We start from the raw sequence: 18,191 nt of genomic DNA, 5'->3' as shown, positions 1-18,191 counted from the left end.
ATATAGATGCATATGATAGATATTAAATCTATATGAGATAGATATGAGGAGAATACATACATATGATATACAGTAGATAGAAGATGGATAATACACAGGTTATGGATGGTCTTTACTCCCTGATATTTCTGTACACTGGCAGTTCTGGACATTTGTCTTGAGATCTGATATGATTGCACTGAGTGTAAAGAGACCGTTGCCAATTAATTCAGGATTTCCCTCGTGGGCTGAATACTGCACACTCCATCCACACCAAAAACAAAGAAATGAGCCGGAACATATGTTGGTATACGTGCAATGTGATACATGATCCATGATCAGTATAATTAATGGATGCATTAACGCCCTGATTGATCATGTAATGTACCATGGAATAACAATTATCACTTAGTGACAAATCCACTGGTAATTTCCTCCATTACTGGGAATTCTGACATCTGCCTTCCTTCCTCACCACTGGGGAGGCGTCGGCGCATTAGCCGGATAGGTGTAATGATCCCGGGCGTCTTCTGGACCGGTTATTAGGAAGTGAGAGACTTGTAATTAGCTTCATTAAACACATAAGAGCTTGGAGAATTGGGGTCTCAGGTCCTTGGAGTCGTCTCCTGAGATGGTGGTTGATGTGTTGGATCTCTAATGGGCCCCAGTTCTCTACCATAGGGATAAGCATTGGAATGATGTTTGCAGATGCAGTCAACCAGCCTTAACCCATTAAGGACATTTACAATTTTAGTTGTTCCCTTCTTCCATGAGACATAACATTTTTATTTTTTGCATCTCCATAACCTTATGAGGACTTGTTTTTTGCAGTATAAGTTGTAGTTCTGAAGGACATCTTTCACTTTGATATATAATGTCCTAAGAAACTGGTAAAGAAAAATCCAAAATGTTGTAAAAATTATGACCTTCTATCAAGTCCAGCCACACCAGGTGGTGTATTGGCGATGGATACCCCCATTGGAATCACGTCACTTAATTTCCACTTTCAGCAACTGACCGCAGCAGCAATTGGAGCCAGATCTGGTTGCTGCTGGTAGAGCTAAGTTATCTGCTCTGTACATAGCGAGCGAAGCTCCTGATCCTCTCCATGTCTGATATATGCAGTGGGGAAAATAAGTATTTGATACACTCCCTAATTTGCAAGTTTTCCCATCTACAAAGAATGGAGAGGTCTGTAACTTTTATCAGAGGTACACTTCACCTGTGAGAGACAGAATCTAAAAACAAAATCCAGAGAATCACATTGTATGATTTTTACATAATTAGTTTGCATTTTATTGCTTGAAAAACAGAATTTAATATTTGGTACAGAAACCTTTGTTTGCAATTACAGATGTCAGACATTTCCTGTAGTTATTGACCAAGCTTGCCCACATTGCAGCAGGGATTTTGGCCCACTCCTCCATACAGAGCTTCTCCAGATATTTCAGGTTTTGGGGCTGTCACTGGGCAATATTGAGTTTCAGCTCCCTCCAAAGATCTTCTATTGGGTTAAGGTCTGGAGACTGGCTAGGTCACTCCAGGACCTTGAAATGCTTCTTATGGAGTTATTGTCATGCTGGAAGACCCAGCCACGACCCATCTTCAATGCTCTTACTGAGGGAAGGAGGTTTGCAGAAAAGCAACCCCAAAGTATGATGTTTCCCCCACCATGCCTCATAGTTGGGACGGTGTTCTTGGGGTTGTATTCATCCTTCTTCTTCCTCCAAACATGGCGAGTGGAGTTGATACCAAAAAGTTTTATTTTAGTCTCATCTGACTACATGACCTTCTCCCATGTCTCCTCAGGATCATCCAGATGGTCATTGGTGAGCTTCAAACAGGCCTGGACATATGCTGGCGTGAGCAGGGGGACCTTGTGTGTTACTAACGGTAATGTTTGAGATTATGGTTCCAGTTCTCTTCAGGTCATTCACTTTCATTCTTTCTCAGAATCATCTTTACCCCACGAGGCGCAGTCTTGCATGGAGCCCCATACAGAGGTGGATTGACAGTCATATTGTGCTTCTTCGATTTTCTAATAATTGTGCTAACAGTTGTTGCCTTCTCCCCAAGCTGCTTGCCTATAGTCCTGTAGCCCATCCCAGCCTTGCATAGGTCTACAATTTTGTCCCCATTGTCCTTAGACAGCTCTTTGGTCTTGGCCATGGTGGAGAGGGAGGATTGTGATTTATTGTGTGTGGACAGGTGTCTTTTATACAGGTAATGATATCAAACAGGTGCAATTAATCCAGGTAACAGGTCTGTGAGAGACAGAATTTTTGCTGGTTGGTAGGTGATCAACTTATTGCATGCAATAAATTGCAAATTAATTACGTAAAAATCATACAATGTGATTTTCTGGATTTTTTTTAGATTCTGTCTCTCACAGCTGAAGTGTCCCTACAATAAAAATTGCAGACCTCTGCATTCTTTGTAGGTGGGGAAACTTGCAAAATCGTCAGTGGATCAAATACTAATTTTCCCCACTGTATTTATATCATGGAATGTGGAGGGGTAAAAGAATAATTCTACCCTAATGGCATGAGTTGGGCTAGCATAAACGCTTGTGGTGCCCCAAGTCATTCATTTGGGGTAAAGATTGCGCTTGCTGCCCCGTTTCTGCCTCCAGCAGCTGCACAGACCTTCTCTTTCAGGAGGACCCAGCAAGTTTCCACTTTACGTGGATGACCCATTGATTTCAATAGGCATTGTGTAATACTTTATACCTCCTGTGGTGGTGCCGCAGGGAAATTAAATAATTGGCCACCAGTCCCCTGGCTATTCGACAGGATTGAGGGGTGAAGAACATTCTCCTAATGTGTGGTTGAGGAATTTATGTATTTACCAGTCATGGTCCCAATTTTTTGGGGCCATAAAAGCCATTTAAGGTCCCTAAATATTATTTGCACCAGTTATGGTAGTTATGTATTGGTCTCTAATCCTGTTTTTTATTTGTTTTTTTAAGGGAACGGGTCACGTTTAATCTGCAGACATAATGATACAGCGCAGGAGGAGCTGAGCGGATTGATATATAGGTTAGTAGGAAAAGATTCAGGATAATCCATATTTTATTCATTAAAATACTTTCTCATTCTGTAGTCCAGTGGGCGGTCTTATCAGTAATTCCTGCAATTGGCACCTCCCACTGGACTAGCAAGAATTAACATGACTTTATTTCAAGTTATCCTGAATATTTTCCCACAAAACCATATATTAATCCGCATGTCTCCTCCTGCTCTATAGCCTGATCATTACAGAAAGGACGTATATAATATATGACAGGTTCCCGTTAAATAAAGTAGCCCTTGACAGGAGGATGTGGGACTGACCGTGTATGACAATGGGAAGGGGACAGTCATGTCTTCTTTAGTCCTTTTGACTACCTTCGGTAATAAATAATTGGTAGTGCATGCCACCACCGATAGCTGCTGTTATGTAGCTTTAAAAGTTTTTTTTTAGCTTGTATAAAAGACCCTTTAAAGCAAAGACAGAGAATTTAAAAGGGCTGTCCAATTTGGACAATGCCTACTTATCAGAGGAATACCTTAATAAGTTCCCCTGCTGGGACCCCCATGATCGGCAGTAATTTGTTGGTAAATTTGGCACTAAGTGTTCAATTTCCCTGCAGCGCCACCACAGGAGAAAGGGAGCATTGCACAATGTCCATTAACATCCATATATTACAGGACAGGTCGGGTCCTCCACAGCGAGAGGCGCTCTTTGTAACCGATCTCCATTCTGGCCAAGAGATCAGGATCCTGAACCTATTTACCCAGAATTCCCTAATATGGTGTATGACAATGGATTTTCTAGACTGGATAACCAACTTAATGGCGGCACGCATGTCTTATTTTTGTGCACTGATTGAAGAAGTTGTTGAGGTTATGGGTGCTTTACCCATCAAGCGTCAACATCTCAAGTTTTGGGACCATAAAAAGCAAATGTTATCAGTAGATATTGGGGTGGACGGGGCATTTTGCCCCTTTTTTCTTGCTTTAATACATTAAATTCATTATGGAACTTCGTGAGGTAATAGAGGGGGGTTTCTTGCTTAGACTCTCCTTTATTAATAGACAAAGGTCCATACTCTGGAGGAGCGTTATATGAGCACTGTGTAATACTTCACTCCTCCTCTGGGGGAGCTGTTGGGTGATTGAACCCTTTCAGCACAGTTTCTTTGCAGATCAAATTTGATTGCTTAAAAAAAGCACACCCTAATGATCAGCTTATGATTATGGGATCATAAAAAAAAAATAATTGAATTGTCCATAGCAGAAATTGGTGTAGCAGAGCTGAGTCTGTCACCACCACCGTTGCACCTGATCCGCCTGCATGCAGGTCTGTGGATAATGCGGAGCGCACATAATGCAATGCGTGAGATGACCAGTCCGGCTCTGCTACATCTGGACTTTCTGGGTGGTTGCATGACTCTTTCCTGCCTGCTGTAAATAACATTATATGCGCTATGTAAATATTAGACTTTCCTTCTCTGCTCATCATCCGCTCAGTAAATACAACCGCTGTGTTTGAAATTTGGAAGTAAGGACATCAATTTTACATCCTCCGAAGCCAAAATCTCTCAATTTCCTCTCGTGCAACGAACTGGCAAATTGTCCATTTTTATAGCCATTGGATGAGACTTGGACGTGTTGTTGTCTCGTGTAAACATGTTGTTCAGAAATGTCCCATGTGTTATGTACAAGAGCGGGCGGCGGTGATGTCATCACCTGACCGGGTCAGAACGTCCAGCCAAGACATCCTTACAGGGCTGATTGCGTCCACAAACAGCGCCACACCTGTCCACTGGTCGTGTCTGGTATTGCAGCTCCGCTCCATTAAAGTGAATAGTGCTGTGCTGCAATTCCCTGCACAACCTGAGGACAAGGGTGGCAATGGGAGAAGTAATGGGCAGAGATGATGTTAGGCTTATACATTTCTGACTGTTCATCAATGTCTGGAAGATTCTCAGGAAAAGTCTACTGGGGTGCCTCAAGAACTGAATTCTCATCCCTCCTTTGTCCTGCCGTCCTACTAACTCCTGGCTAAAAAACAGAGAGGATGGTGGCAAACTGACGGAACGAGAAGCGAGGATCTGCAAAGTCTGCATTGGCTCTGTCTTTGTATATACAGTTGTGCTCAAAAGTTTACATACCCCGGCAGAATTTTTACTTTCTTGGCCTTTTTTTCAGAGAATATGAATGATAACACCAAAACATGTTCTTCACTCATGGTTAGTGGTTGGATGAAGACATTTATTGTCAATCTACTGTGTTTTCTCTTTTTGAATCATAATGACAACCCAAAACATCCAAATGACCCTGATCTAAAGTTCACATACCCTGGTGATTTTGGCCTGATAACATGCACAGACGTTGACACAGATGGATTTGAATGGCTACTAAAGGTAACATCCCCACCTGTGACCTGTTTGCTTGTAATCAGTGTGTGTGCATAAAAGCTGAGTGAGTTTCTGGATCCAGACAGACTCTTGCATCTTTCATCCAGCCACTGAAGTTTCTGGATTGTGAGTAATGGGGAAAGCAAAAGAACTGTCAACAGATCTATGGGAAAAAAAGTAGTTGAACTGTATAAAACAGGAAAGGGATACAAGTAATTGATAATGACAGTCAGCAACATCAATCTGTGATTAAAAAATTGAAAATTAGGAGCTCTGTAAAAACGAAACCACGATCAGGTAGACCAACAAAAATTTCATCCACAACTGCCAGGAAGATTGTTCAGAATGCAAAGAAAAACCCACAAATAACATCAACTGAAATACAGGACTCTCTGAAAACTATCGGTGTGGTTGTTTCAAGATGCACAATAAGGAGGCACTTGAAGAAAAATGGGCTGCATGGTCGAGTCGCCAGAAGAAAGCCACTACTGTGCAAATGCCACAAAGTATCTCACCTACAATACGCAAAACAGCACAGAGACAAGCCTCAAAACTTCTGGAACAAGGTAATTTGGAGTGATGAGACCAAAATTGAACTTTTTGGCCACAACCATAAATGTTACATTTGGAGAGAGGTCAACAAGGCCTATGATAAAAGGAACACCATTCCTACTGTAAAGCACGGAGGTGGATCGCTGATGTTTTGGGGATGTGTGAGCAACAAAGGCACAGGAAACTTGGTCAAAGTTGAAGGAAAGATGAATGAGTACGTTATTGGCAAATACTGGAGGTAAATTTGCACTCATCAGCCCGAAAGCTTCGCATGGGACATACTTGAACCTTCCAACATGACAACAATGCAAAACGCAAGGCAAAGTCGACCTGTAATTGGCTACAGCAGAACAAAGTGAAGGTTCGGGAGTGGCCATCTCAGTCTCCTGACCTCAATATCATTGAGCCACTCTGGGGAGATCTCAAGTGCGCAGTTCATGCTAGAAAGCCCAGGAATTTACAGGAACTGGAGGCTTTATGCCAAGAAGAGTGGGCAGCTTTACCATCTGAGAAAATAAAGAACCTCATCCACAACTACCACAAAAGACTTCAAGCAGTCATTGATGTTAGAGGGGACAATACACGGTATTAAGAAATGGGGTATGTAAACTTTTGATCAGGGTCATTTGGATGTTTTGGGTTGTCATTATGATTTAAAAAGAGAAAACACAGTAGTTTGACAATAAATGGCTTCACCCAACCACTAACCATAAGTTGAGAAAAAGTTTTGGTGTTATCATTCATATTCTCTAAAAAAAAGGCCAAGAAAGCAAAAATTCTGCTGGGGTATGTAAACTTTTGAGGACAACTGTAAAGGGGTCTGGTTTGGGGTCTATACTAGTTTAAAGTTTCTGGTTTGGGGTCTATTTTAATGTAAAGGGACTGGTTTGCGGTTTGTACTAGTTTAAAGGGTTTGTTGCTCTCTCCTTTAATAGTGCCCGAGAGAGATTATGGTAGCAAGCTGAAGGAATGAGAAGTGAATATCTGCAAAGTCTGACCTGTGCTCTGACTTTATTTAGGGGTCCGTACTTATTTAAAAATTTTTGCCTGTAGTCTGTTTTTTAGTTTTTGAGAATCTTGTTTATAGTAAACAAGTATGGACCCCAGACCAGACCTTTGAAATCTGCATAGATCCCAAACTAAACCCCATAAAGACAAAGCCCAGGACAGACGTTGATACTTAGTTCTTCTCATTCCTTCCGCTTACCAGCCTCCTGGCTCTTGGGCACTACCCAGGAGAGAGATGTGTAAACCCCAGACCAGTCCAATTAGCGGATCTGGTCTGGGGTCTGTATTTATTTAGAGGATCTGATTTTGGGGTCTGTATTTGTTTTGGGGTCTATATTTACGTAATCTGTGATGTATAAAAAGTCTGTCTATATTAAGAGGATCTGGTCAGGGGTCTTGGTTAGTTTAGGGGGTCTGCAGAGTACATTTGTTTTGGAGTTTGTATTGATTTGTGGATTGGGGTTTATTATTTATTTGTGGATTGGGGTTTATGCACTACGTATGCACTACAATCTGTGCGGAGCTTATGTAGAGACCCTACAAGGGATTTTGGGGGGATTCCTCACGGTCACTCATTATACCCCAATGTATTTTCACACACCCAATCTGCTGCATCCGTTTTTGCAGATTTCCAGATCATGGTTTTATGCCTTGAAAACCATAAAGTTACTGAATATAAACACTTCTAAAGTGTCAGGAAAATAAATCTTTTAGAAATTTTCCAGAAGTGGAGAATTCCTTTAAGACTTTCGAGGTATTGTGAGCAAAACCCGAAGTCATGGAGGAAACCACAATCCAGTAACAATCTGGGATAGAAGAGCAGATGGGTAGATCTCCGGCCTGGCAGATTTAGGCCATTCTCCCACCCCACTGCCTGCCTGCAGCGCCCATGGAAGTCGTGCACCGTTTCCTGCCCACCCTCGGCTGACGTTGCTCATTAGGTGGCTGTGTTGCTCTTTGCACATAGCAGTCGTCATTCATTCCTCTGCTTTACCCTCCAGATCAGATTATACTATGAAAACTAATCCAGGAAATGTTTCATGATGCCGCATGAATCAGATGCCTATGAATCCGCTGCCGACTGGAATTATTGCTTTTTTTGGCAATTGCAAATAGAAAAACTAAGAAAAACCAGAAAAAAAGTTTGTTTTTTTTTTTTTTTACAAAATTGGCATCAGAATATACCGTATGTATAATAAGTAAAGATGTAGCAGAGCTGGAACCTCCGTTCAGTAACATATTGGCTGACAACATACGGAGAAGGTGCTATGTCTGCATTATGGCAGAGATTGGCTGTTATAATGTCTTCTACAAACAGGCATGAGGGATAATTTCTCTTCTGTCCATAAGTAGTAGATGCTCAGTAGCAGCAACAGTAAGGAGGACATTACATATCAATACTGAACAGTGTAGCTGTGAATCCAGCTCTGGGGTAAGATAAACATTTACTATATAGCAAAACCAAAAGAAATGAGCCAGAGCACAAGTTGGTATACATGCAACACATAAGAGCATGATCACACAGGCCATTAAACACAAAACCCAAGATAGAATCAAAATGAGCACATAACCTGCTGTAAGTAAGTAAAAAGCAGAACTGAACATAAACAACATAGGGCACTTAGTAAATACTGTTTTTGGAAAAAAAAGAAAAAAGCATGAAAACCATCCCACCACTGACAAGGTGTATCCGGGTAGCACAGTCCTATCCTTTGGTATTAAAACCTTACCATGTGTAAAAAATTGCCTCAATGTCAATAATGGTCGAGCAGTATAAGGGCCCAATTGTGAACACACAGCAATGGCGCTGGTGGGATGGATTTTATGTTTTTTCTTTATAAAAAACAGTGTTTACTAAGAACCCTATGTTATTTATATGTACTATTGCATTTTCCTTACTTATAGCAGGATGTATGTTCATTTTGTTTCTATCTTATTTGCTAGAATGTAGTAGCATGGAGAACATTATACAGCAGCACTGAGCAGTGTAGCTGTGAATCCAGCTCTTGGGCAAAACATTTTCTAGAAATCAGCAGCACGGTGGATATTACACATCAGTACTAAGCGGTGTAGCTGTGTAGCTGTGAATCCAGCTCTTGGGTAAAATAAACAATTACTAGAAAACAGTAGCTTGGAGGAAATTATAGAGGAACAATGAGCGATGTAGCTGTGAATCCAGCTCTACAGTTAGATAAACAGGAACTAGCAGTATGTGTGACATTACACATCAGTACTGAGCAGTGTAGCTGTGAATCCAACTATGGGGAAGATAAACATTTCCTAGAAAGCAACAGCATGGAGGAGATTATAAATCGGCACTAAGAAGTGTAGCTGTGAATCCAATTTTGTGTTGAGATAAATATTTACAAGAAATCTTCAAGCATTACACAGAAGGTACTGATCACTGTAGCTGTGAAACCAGCTCTGGGTTGAGATAAACAGGAACCAGCAGCTTGGATGACATTACACAACAATACTTAGAAGCTCAGCTGTAAGTCCAGCTCTGTGGTGAAATAAACATTTACTAGAAAGGAGCAGCTCCAATTCCATTTCTGGGGTGAGATAAACATTTGCTAGAAACAAGCACATGGAGATCACTACAGATCATTACCAAGAAGTATAAATGTTAATTCAGCTATGGGGTGAGGTAAACTGCTTACTAGAAAAGAGCTGCACAGTCTGTGCTTTTATTTCACTCCACTTCTCACTTTGTTCTCCCCTCCATAGACCTCAATATGCAGCTGTAATCTGCTCCCTCAGTGAGCACCTGTTTTATTCAAGCCAAATCAGGTTTTAACAGTTTTTCAGAGTGAATGATGCATTCATAAGGTGGGGGAGTGAAGACAAGGCTGATTTCTTTTGATGAGATAAAGTGGTGGACATAAGTATTTGATCACTTGCTGATTTTGTAAGTTTGCCCACTGATAAAGACATGAACAGTCTATAATTTTAAGGGTAGGTTAATTTTAACATTGAGAGATATAATATCAAAAATAAAATCCATTAAATCACATTGTATAAATTATATAAATTTATTTGCATTTTGCAGTGAGAAATAAGTATTTGATCCCCCTGGCAAACAAGACTTAATACTTGGTGGCAAAACCCTTGTTGGCAAGCACAGCAGTCAGCCGTATTTTGTAGTTGATGATGAGGTTTGCACACGTCAGGAGGAATTTTGGTCCACTATACTTTTCAGATTGTCTCTAAATCATTAAGAATTTGAGGCTGCCACTTGGCAACTCGGAGCTTCAACTCCCTCCATAAGTCTTCTATGGGATTAAGGTCTGGAGACCGGCTAGGCCACTCTATGACATTAATGTGCTTCTTTTTGAGCCACTCCTTTGTGGCCTTGGCTGTATGTTTTGGGTCATTGTCTTGCTGGAAGACCCAGCCACGACCCATTTTTAATGTCCTGGCGGAGGAAAGGAGGTTGTCACTCAGTATTTTACTTTACATGGCTCCATCCATTCTCCTATTCATGCAGTGAAGTAGTCCTGTGCCTTTAGCAGAGAAACACCCCCAAAACATAATGTTTCCTCCTCCATGCTTGACAGTGGAGACGGTGTTCTTTGGGTCATAGTCAGCATTTCTCTTCCGCCAAACATGGCGAGTTGAGTTAATGCCAAAGACCTAAATTTTTGTCTCATATGACAACAGCACCTTCTCCCAATTACTCACAGAATCATCCAGGTGTTCATTGGCAAACTTCAGACGGGCCTGCACATGTGCCTTCTTGAGCAGGGGGACCGTGCGGGCACTGCAGGATTTAAAACCTTTACGGCGTAATGTGTTACCAATGGTTTTCTTGGTGACTGTGGTCCCAGCTGCCTTGAGATCAATAACAAGTTCCCCCGCGTAGTTTTAAGCTGATCTCTCACCTTCCTCATGATCAAGGATACCCCACAAGGTGAGATTTTGCATGGTGCCCCAGATCGATGTCGACTGACAGTCATTTTGTATTTCTTCCATTTTCTGTCTCCTTCTCACCCAGCCTCTTACTTATGGTTTTGTAGCCCATCCAGCTTTGTGCAGGTCTATGATCTTGTCCCTGACATCCTTAGAAAGCTCTTTGGTCTTGCCCATGTTGTAGAGGTTAGAGTCTGACTGATTGAGTCTGTGGACAGGAGTCTTTTATAAATGTGACTATGTAAGACAGCTGTCTTAAATGCAGGTAATGAGTTGATTAGGATCGTCTAACTGGTCTGTAGGAGCCAGAACGCTTAATGGTTGGTAGGGGATCAAATACTTATTTCTCACTGCAAAATGCAAATACATTTATTTAATTTATACAATGTGGTTTTATGGATTTTATTTTTGATATTCTATCTCTCAATGTTAAAATTAACCTACCCTTAAAATTATAGACTGTTCATGTCTGTGTCAGTGGGCAAACTTACAAAATCAGCAAGGGATCAAATACTTATTTCCCCACTGTATATGGCAAAATTTGTTGTATTTGTTTGTAGCTTTGGTTTATGCAAACTTTGTTGAAATGACAATGGCCATTTGGTAATTGACGCCAAAGTATTCATCCAACCCTACATGCAAAGACCCAACCAGGTACGTCTTTGTACGGTGAGATTGAAGGAAGGGGTTCCCTTGTTGTGATTGGCTGCCCGAAAGAACTGAGAGAATGAAGGGGAGGAGCCTCTGAGTGACAGAGAACTCAGGTGCTAATATGGCCGACAGTAGTAGCTGCCCCTACTTGTCTCCCAGAAACTGAAGGCAGGTGCAGAGACAAGTGCTCAGTTTTGGATTTAAAAAAACAAACAAACAAAAATAAATAATCCTTCACTCCTTTATATGTCGCGGTGTAATCCTTTCGGGGAATAGTTAAGTGACTTAAAACGGGAAAGCGTCCAAAATGCTCAGTGGGGAACGTCTCAGAATAGTCTGTTTATCTCAGTTCCAAAATCTGATGCGGCTGAGGAATCAGTCCTCGTATCTGTGTAATAATTAGTGACATTTATATGTCTGTGTTCTTCCCATCTAAGCTTCATCTTCATTAAAGTTTTTTTTTTTTATTTTGTCTGTAAATTTTCTTAACAAGATGTAAACAGATGACTAATGGCAGCAAATATTGCCGTACAAGGCTAGGGCCACACTGCACATAAAATTCTGGTGGCCCCCCACCTCTTACCTTCATGTCATTTTAGGTTAAAAACCAGACAAGAGGAACTCCTGCTCTCCTGCCATTCTGTAGTACATAGACACGAGGGACTGCTGCTCTCTTGTCATGATGTAGCGCACAGATACGAGGGGCTCCTGCTCTCCTGTCGTGATGTAGTGCACTGACACTAGGGGCTCCTGCTCTCCTGTTATTATGTAGCTCACAGACACGAGGGACTCCTGCTCTCCTGTCATTCTGTAGTACATAGACACGAGGGGCCCCTGCTCTCCTGTCATTATGTAGCTCACAGACACGAGGGGCTCCTGCTCTCCTGTCATTATGTAGCTCACAGACACGAGGGGCTCCTGCTCTCCTGTCATTATGTAGCTCACAGACACGAGGGACTCCTGCTCTCCTGTCATTATGTAGTACATAGACATGAGGGGCTCCTGCTCTCCTGTCATTATGTAGTACATAGACACAAGGGACTCCTGCTCTCCTGTCATGATGTAGCGCACAGACACGAGGGGCTCCTGCTCTCCTCTCATGATGTAGCACACAGACATGAGGGACTCCTGCTCTCCTGTCATGATGTAGCGCACAGACACGAGGGGCTCCTGCTCTCCTGTCGTGATGTAGCGCCCTGACTCTAGGGGCTCCTGCTTTCCTGTCATTATGTAGCACACAAACATGAGGGACTCCTGCTCTCCTGTCATGATGTAGCATACAGACACGAGGGTCTCCTGCTCTCCTGTCATTATGTAGTGCACAGACATGGTGGGCTCCTGCTCTTCTGTCATGATGTAGCACACAGACACGAGGGACTCCTGCTCTCCTGTCATTATGTAGCACGCAGACACGAGGGGCTCCTGCTCTCCTGTCATTATGTAGCACGCAGACACAAGAGACTCCTACTCTCCTGTCATGATGTAGCACACAGACATGAGGGACTCGTGCTCTCCTGTCATTATTTAGCACACAGACATGAGGGACTCCTGCTCTCCTGTCATTATTTAGCACACAGACATGTGGGACTCCTGTTCTCCTGTCATTATGTAGCATACAGACATGAGGAACTCCTGCTTTCCTCTTTTTTTGTATTCAAACCAAGTATGTTTCATTACATTATTGCCATGTGTGGTGGTCCTGAGGAAGGAGTCGGTGGATAATAAACCTTAATTTTTACCCCATCGCTGGTTTGTAGTGACTCGAGAGGGTGCAATTCTCTAATGTGATATATTATAAAGTTTCATGCTGTCTGCTGTACACGCTCTTTGTAGAGGTCCTCCACTATGGTACATTGTACGGGGTTCAGAGCGGTGGTCTCCCTCCTTTTAATTCAGAACACAGGACCTAATAGGGCAGATGGAACAAGCCCTTTAAGCAGAGCGGGTCAGAGTGTCAGAACATTGCTCCCTTTCGCCCACAGCCTAGAGCCGGATTCCTTGGCCCCATCTGGTGTCTGGATATTCTCATTTATTCCTCCTATATATTAACATTGATAGTTTCACAATTTTTTTGCAAAAAACAAAAATGTTCGCACCCCCACATTTCTCCGGAGATTAGCTAATGTCCTGACAAGAGTCTGACTCACTAGAAAAAATATCTTTGGGTGGTGCGTTAGCCGGCCCGTACTCCATTTTTCTCTACTCTTGACTCACCGGACGCACTTTCACTCTGGCGATCCCCATTCCAAAACATATTGCATAATTTTCCGCAGACTGTGCACGGATAACACTTGTATAATGGGGGCAGTGGGCGGCACATATTGCACAACGCTTCTCTTTTACACCGATGGTCTGAAAATTCACATGTGACTGGCATCAGGTGGCGCTGCGACTGGTCGCCGATACAAAATCTGCTGCAGTGCTCAATAATGTGCCATTTACACTTCCAGTATTTAATGTGGCAGCCCCTTCCTCCAAAACAAGGGGAGACCTTGCGGATCCAAGGAAGGGGGAGGCTTTATCTCCTGGTTTGAGTAGTGCCAGCAGGAGCAGTTTTTTTGTTCCGGGTGCCCTAGGATTTGAGCACTAGTAGCGGGCATGAGCAGGCAGGTGTGTACAAGAAGGGATAGTTGGGCAGGCACTGCTGCGTATTCAATGGGATATGATTTAAGGTTCAGAACATAAAAAGTGGGCCTGCCTTAAAGGGGTCTTCCAACAACTCTTTTCCGCAACAGGAGATGAGACAGATTTCCTAGAGACATCGTACCAATCACCTGTCGATGCAGCACTATCAGCTCCTCTTAACTCCTGGTGTGGGGAAAAAGAAGTCGGAGGACCCCTTTGAGAAAGAAAATTTGCCAAATTTAAGGGGCAACCCATTTGCATCAGATTAAATCTGCATTCAGTCTAGGTTTTTGCAATCCCACAGAAAATTTCAGCGCAGCTTTTTGGATGCGCCACAGAGTAAATTAAAATACCGTGGATCTGTGGCACACTCAAAATCTATTCTGGCCATGGATCAATTAGTAACTAACTGCTTTTTTTCTAAATCCGGCATTAACTCCAGAGTGCCGCTTTCCCAGTGTTCCCAGTTTTCCCAGTCCTGGAAGGGTTTCTATATTAGTAGACGACGTGTTGTGTGTGTTCGGTTGTTAGGAGCATTTCCCCCCTGTGTGCTGCCTGTAAATCCCAGTGGGAGGACGGTCAGGACCTCTCCTCATACACAAAGTACAGGAAAGTCTCTCCATTGACCGTTTCCTGGTATTTCCTCACCTTCCTACCTCTGGCCCTGTATGAGCCCTTAAACCGCCCCCCTCCTGCTCAGCACAACACGTCTTCCAATAATCCAGGAATTCGCTGCTTCTTTGCTTCCTGTTTGGGTTTTCAGTTTTCTGTACTGGTTTTGGGGTGTGGGGGCGTTTTATAGGGGACGTAATATAAATATAACATCTGAGCTCATCGTGTTTTTCTACAACCAAACCCAGGAACTTAGATTTTAAGGCTTTCCCAGATTTACACAAGTTAAATTTAATGAGTTTACCATTAAAAAAAAGTTTTGGAAACTTTGTAATATAACTTGTGATTTGATTTGACATAATTTCCTTGATCTCTGCTTGCTGTTGGTATAAGTGAGCCTAGCCGAATCTGTCCTGGTTAATGTATAATTAGAAGTTCTGCAACTTTCTAATATTTATTGCCTTCAACTTGTTTTTGTATATGAGGATTTTTTTAATCTTCCTTTTCATTGACAGCAAGCAGAGATATTGTAAAATAAACCCCCCACACACGTTTATGTGATTCCTTCTCGTTATAAAGCAGAAAACTTTTAATGAACTATTTATGAGTCAATAGTTTTGAGTTTCAATTTCTTACCATTTCAGGAACTTTGATTGCTGTCAATGAATGGGAATGTTATAGTGTCAGATGGGGGAATATCTGCACACGTCTGATACTTCTGCCAGGAGAAGGTTTCCAGCCTACGATAAATACTGTAAATTAATTGAATGAATTCCCCAATTCACTGACAGCAAGCAGAGTTATCGAACATGTTATCAAAAAAGTTGCAGAACTCGTCCTTTCTGAATGGCAGGAGAACGCAAAGTAGAAGGGTTGAATGATTTACTCTGAGATGAGCAGCATCAGGCAGATACACTTATCTCCCTGCTTATTCCTAAGTCCTGGGTATCTGCCAGGTGTAAGTAATGATCTCTGCCGCCCGCATCCTCCACCTTTGTGGCTGCACTTTTTTACTTCCCTCCTCTAGTTGGAGCGCCCCCACTGCCGCAGGGCCGAGGGGTACCCGGTACCGGGCCTCTGAGTCTCTGTTCTGGGGTTGTCACGGTGGCTAGACCCGGTCCGTGACCCTGCTGAGGGGCATCCAATGAAGGGTGTGGATGGTGATGAGGTTGTGGTGGTGCAGTGCAGTTCGCAGTAAATAACGAGGACACCAGGTTGCAGTCTCTTTACCTCTTTACTGAAGGCTTCAGGATCCTCAGTCCGGAATACGGTTAACCGGGCTGCGCAAGTCCGGCCGGTCCGATGGCACCTCCAGGGTTCCCTTTGCAGGTGGAAATCTGTGCCTACCTTCTAGCGCTTGTGTGTTGTGGTCCTCCCCTGCTGTGCTTACGGGATAGTCCCCACAACTGTTGTGTCTGTTTCTGAAGTTCCCTCACAACTCGATTATGATGTTCTGCTTCGTCCCCCAGATGATATGGCTAGGACGCACCCGTATGACGGGTAGGCTCGAAGTTCTTCCGGGACCCTAGAGTCGCCCCTCTCCAAATGTTGCCCCCTATGTCTTCTTAGGTGATTTGAGTGAGACAGCCCGCCTATAACTGACTGTCCTGCCATAAGTTTGAAGTAAGGCCTGGAGCTTAATACTTCCTCGGCGTTCCGGCCACCGGCTGCGCGCCTCAGTAGGATGTTGCCTCGACTTACAGCACGACTCCTACTGGTGTTTCTCCTTGTTGCGTTGATCTCGTTTCTCACTCAGCACAATAAACCTCGCTTCTTGTCCTTTCTTGGCGCGGTCCCGTAACGTTCTTTCTGTTCGCTAGGCCTCTGTCAGGATCCCACCCCTGTCAGGGACCCCCCTGAATCTTCCTCTGCAACACCCTCTGCCACAGGATGTTGCCTGGTTCCAACCCAGTCAGCTTCTGACTAACTTCCTATCCAACCCCCAGTTTTACCAGATTGTGAGGAGTGGCCTAATACATAGCACCCTTAGCTCCCCCTGGAGGCCAGACTGTGAAGTGTATTGGTGTCTGTGATACCTGGTCAGGTGAACTCCTTCAGTGCCATCAGACATACCATAGCCCCCCTTAGCGGCGGAGCATCAGTACTGCAACGACCAGGACTCTGGGGCGCTGCACTCCCCCCCGGTTAAATCCAGTACTCTTGGACTGGGAAGAAAACAACAATACATGTCAGCAAAAAGACATACAATTTTGAAATGCAATAACAATAAGTAAATTTTAACAGAGCTTCCCTTTATGGGAGGTGAGGACACTTGAATGTTACAAACATGGTTAAATGCTTTAAATAACATACTATAAATAACTTTTTCTTACCCAACTGGGTATTCTACTAAGTGCAAATTTTTGAACAATAATTTAACGTTGCCTTTAAGGACGTACACACTGAATCCACTAAAGACCTTCTTATAAAACACTATAAGGCTAATCAACTTTTCTTCATTTTCCATCCTTACATCTGCAGAACCGCCTGTCTATCTGCCCCAGGCCTACTGCCTCTCGTTCTGTTGCAGGACCGCCCCTTTCCGCCCGGGCCTACTGCCTTTCTGCTACTATACACAGTATAGAACTTATCAACCTTCTCTCAGTTCAAGATCACTGAGCCATCTCTGTATGGCTCCTAGGAGGACTCACCGACTAACCCCATACGGGTTCACTTCCTGTCCTCATTCTTCTAGCAACACCATTAAACGTTTCTCACAATTAACTAGCTCACTACATATAACTTTTATATGTAAGCATTATTAGTACTTCCTTTTAAAGCATCATCATTCTTTAAGTGCTATTGATGAACATCCCCTTTAAGAAGGGACCAAGTCTCTATGAGGTAGTGCAACTTCTCAAGCTGCAAGTCCGTATGCAGCAAGGACTCCGGTAATGCTTCCAGGAACAGTTTCTTCGCAAAGAGTCCTTTTCTTTGTAAAACCAGTAGAGGGCACCTTTAAGAAGGTGCAAACTATTTACAATGAGTTTGTAATCATGCAGTGTTCATGATCCAGCAGTTCTTTCAACATTGATAAGACGAGAAACAAAAACAAAAACAGAAGAAGGGATCCCGGGTAAACAAAGGGATCCCTTTGAGAGTTAACCCTAGTCGGGTTGTAGCAGCAAGAAGACACATCAAAAAGGACAAACAGTTAACTATATACAAATGATGAAGCATTCTTGCTAACTCAGTTTCTGGCTACCCCCCACCGAGGCTTTACCTGGCAGGTGGCCTCTGCGGCCCAGGCAGGCCGGACTCCAAGTCTACTCCCGATGCCAGGTGTACCCCATGGGTTCAGGTCTTCTGCACGACCAGGTCGTGCGCTGCGATGAGTGTCTGCGTGGGTCGATGGATGATGCTGGCGGCGGCAGAGGCTGCAGCAGCGGCTTCAGCGGCAAGCTCCTCACCATCGGTTCGGGACACCGCCAGAACGGCCGTACAGCGCTGCATA

The 18,191-nt window shown here is 43.3% G+C and overlaps 1 protein-coding gene across 2 annotated transcripts in view; it reads left to right on the top strand.

Moving 5' to 3' along the window:
* The window catches only part of LOC143778220 (B2 bradykinin receptor-like), a 36,782-nt gene that overhangs the window by 9,860 nt on the left and 8,731 nt on the right, over positions 1 to 18,191 (top strand). The window contains exon 2 of one of the 2 annotated variants that reach the window (XM_077267367.1): positions 1,789 to 1,872. The exons of the other annotated variant lie outside the window; for it this stretch is intronic. Coding sequence (XP_077123482.1) covers positions 1,789 to 1,872 — 84 coding nt within the window. The remainder of the gene's footprint in view (positions 1 to 1,788; positions 1,873 to 18,191) is intronic. 2 annotated transcript variants of the gene reach the window in all.

The sequence above is a fragment of the Ranitomeya variabilis genome, chromosome 1 (genome assembly GCF_051348905.1).
Source record: "Ranitomeya variabilis isolate aRanVar5 chromosome 1, aRanVar5.hap1, whole genome shotgun sequence".
Classification (NCBI taxonomy): domain Eukaryota; kingdom Metazoa; phylum Chordata; class Amphibia; order Anura; family Dendrobatidae; genus Ranitomeya; species Ranitomeya variabilis.
The sequence above is the reverse complement of the archived record's forward strand: the minus strand, read 5'-3'. Positions and strand labels throughout refer to the sequence as shown.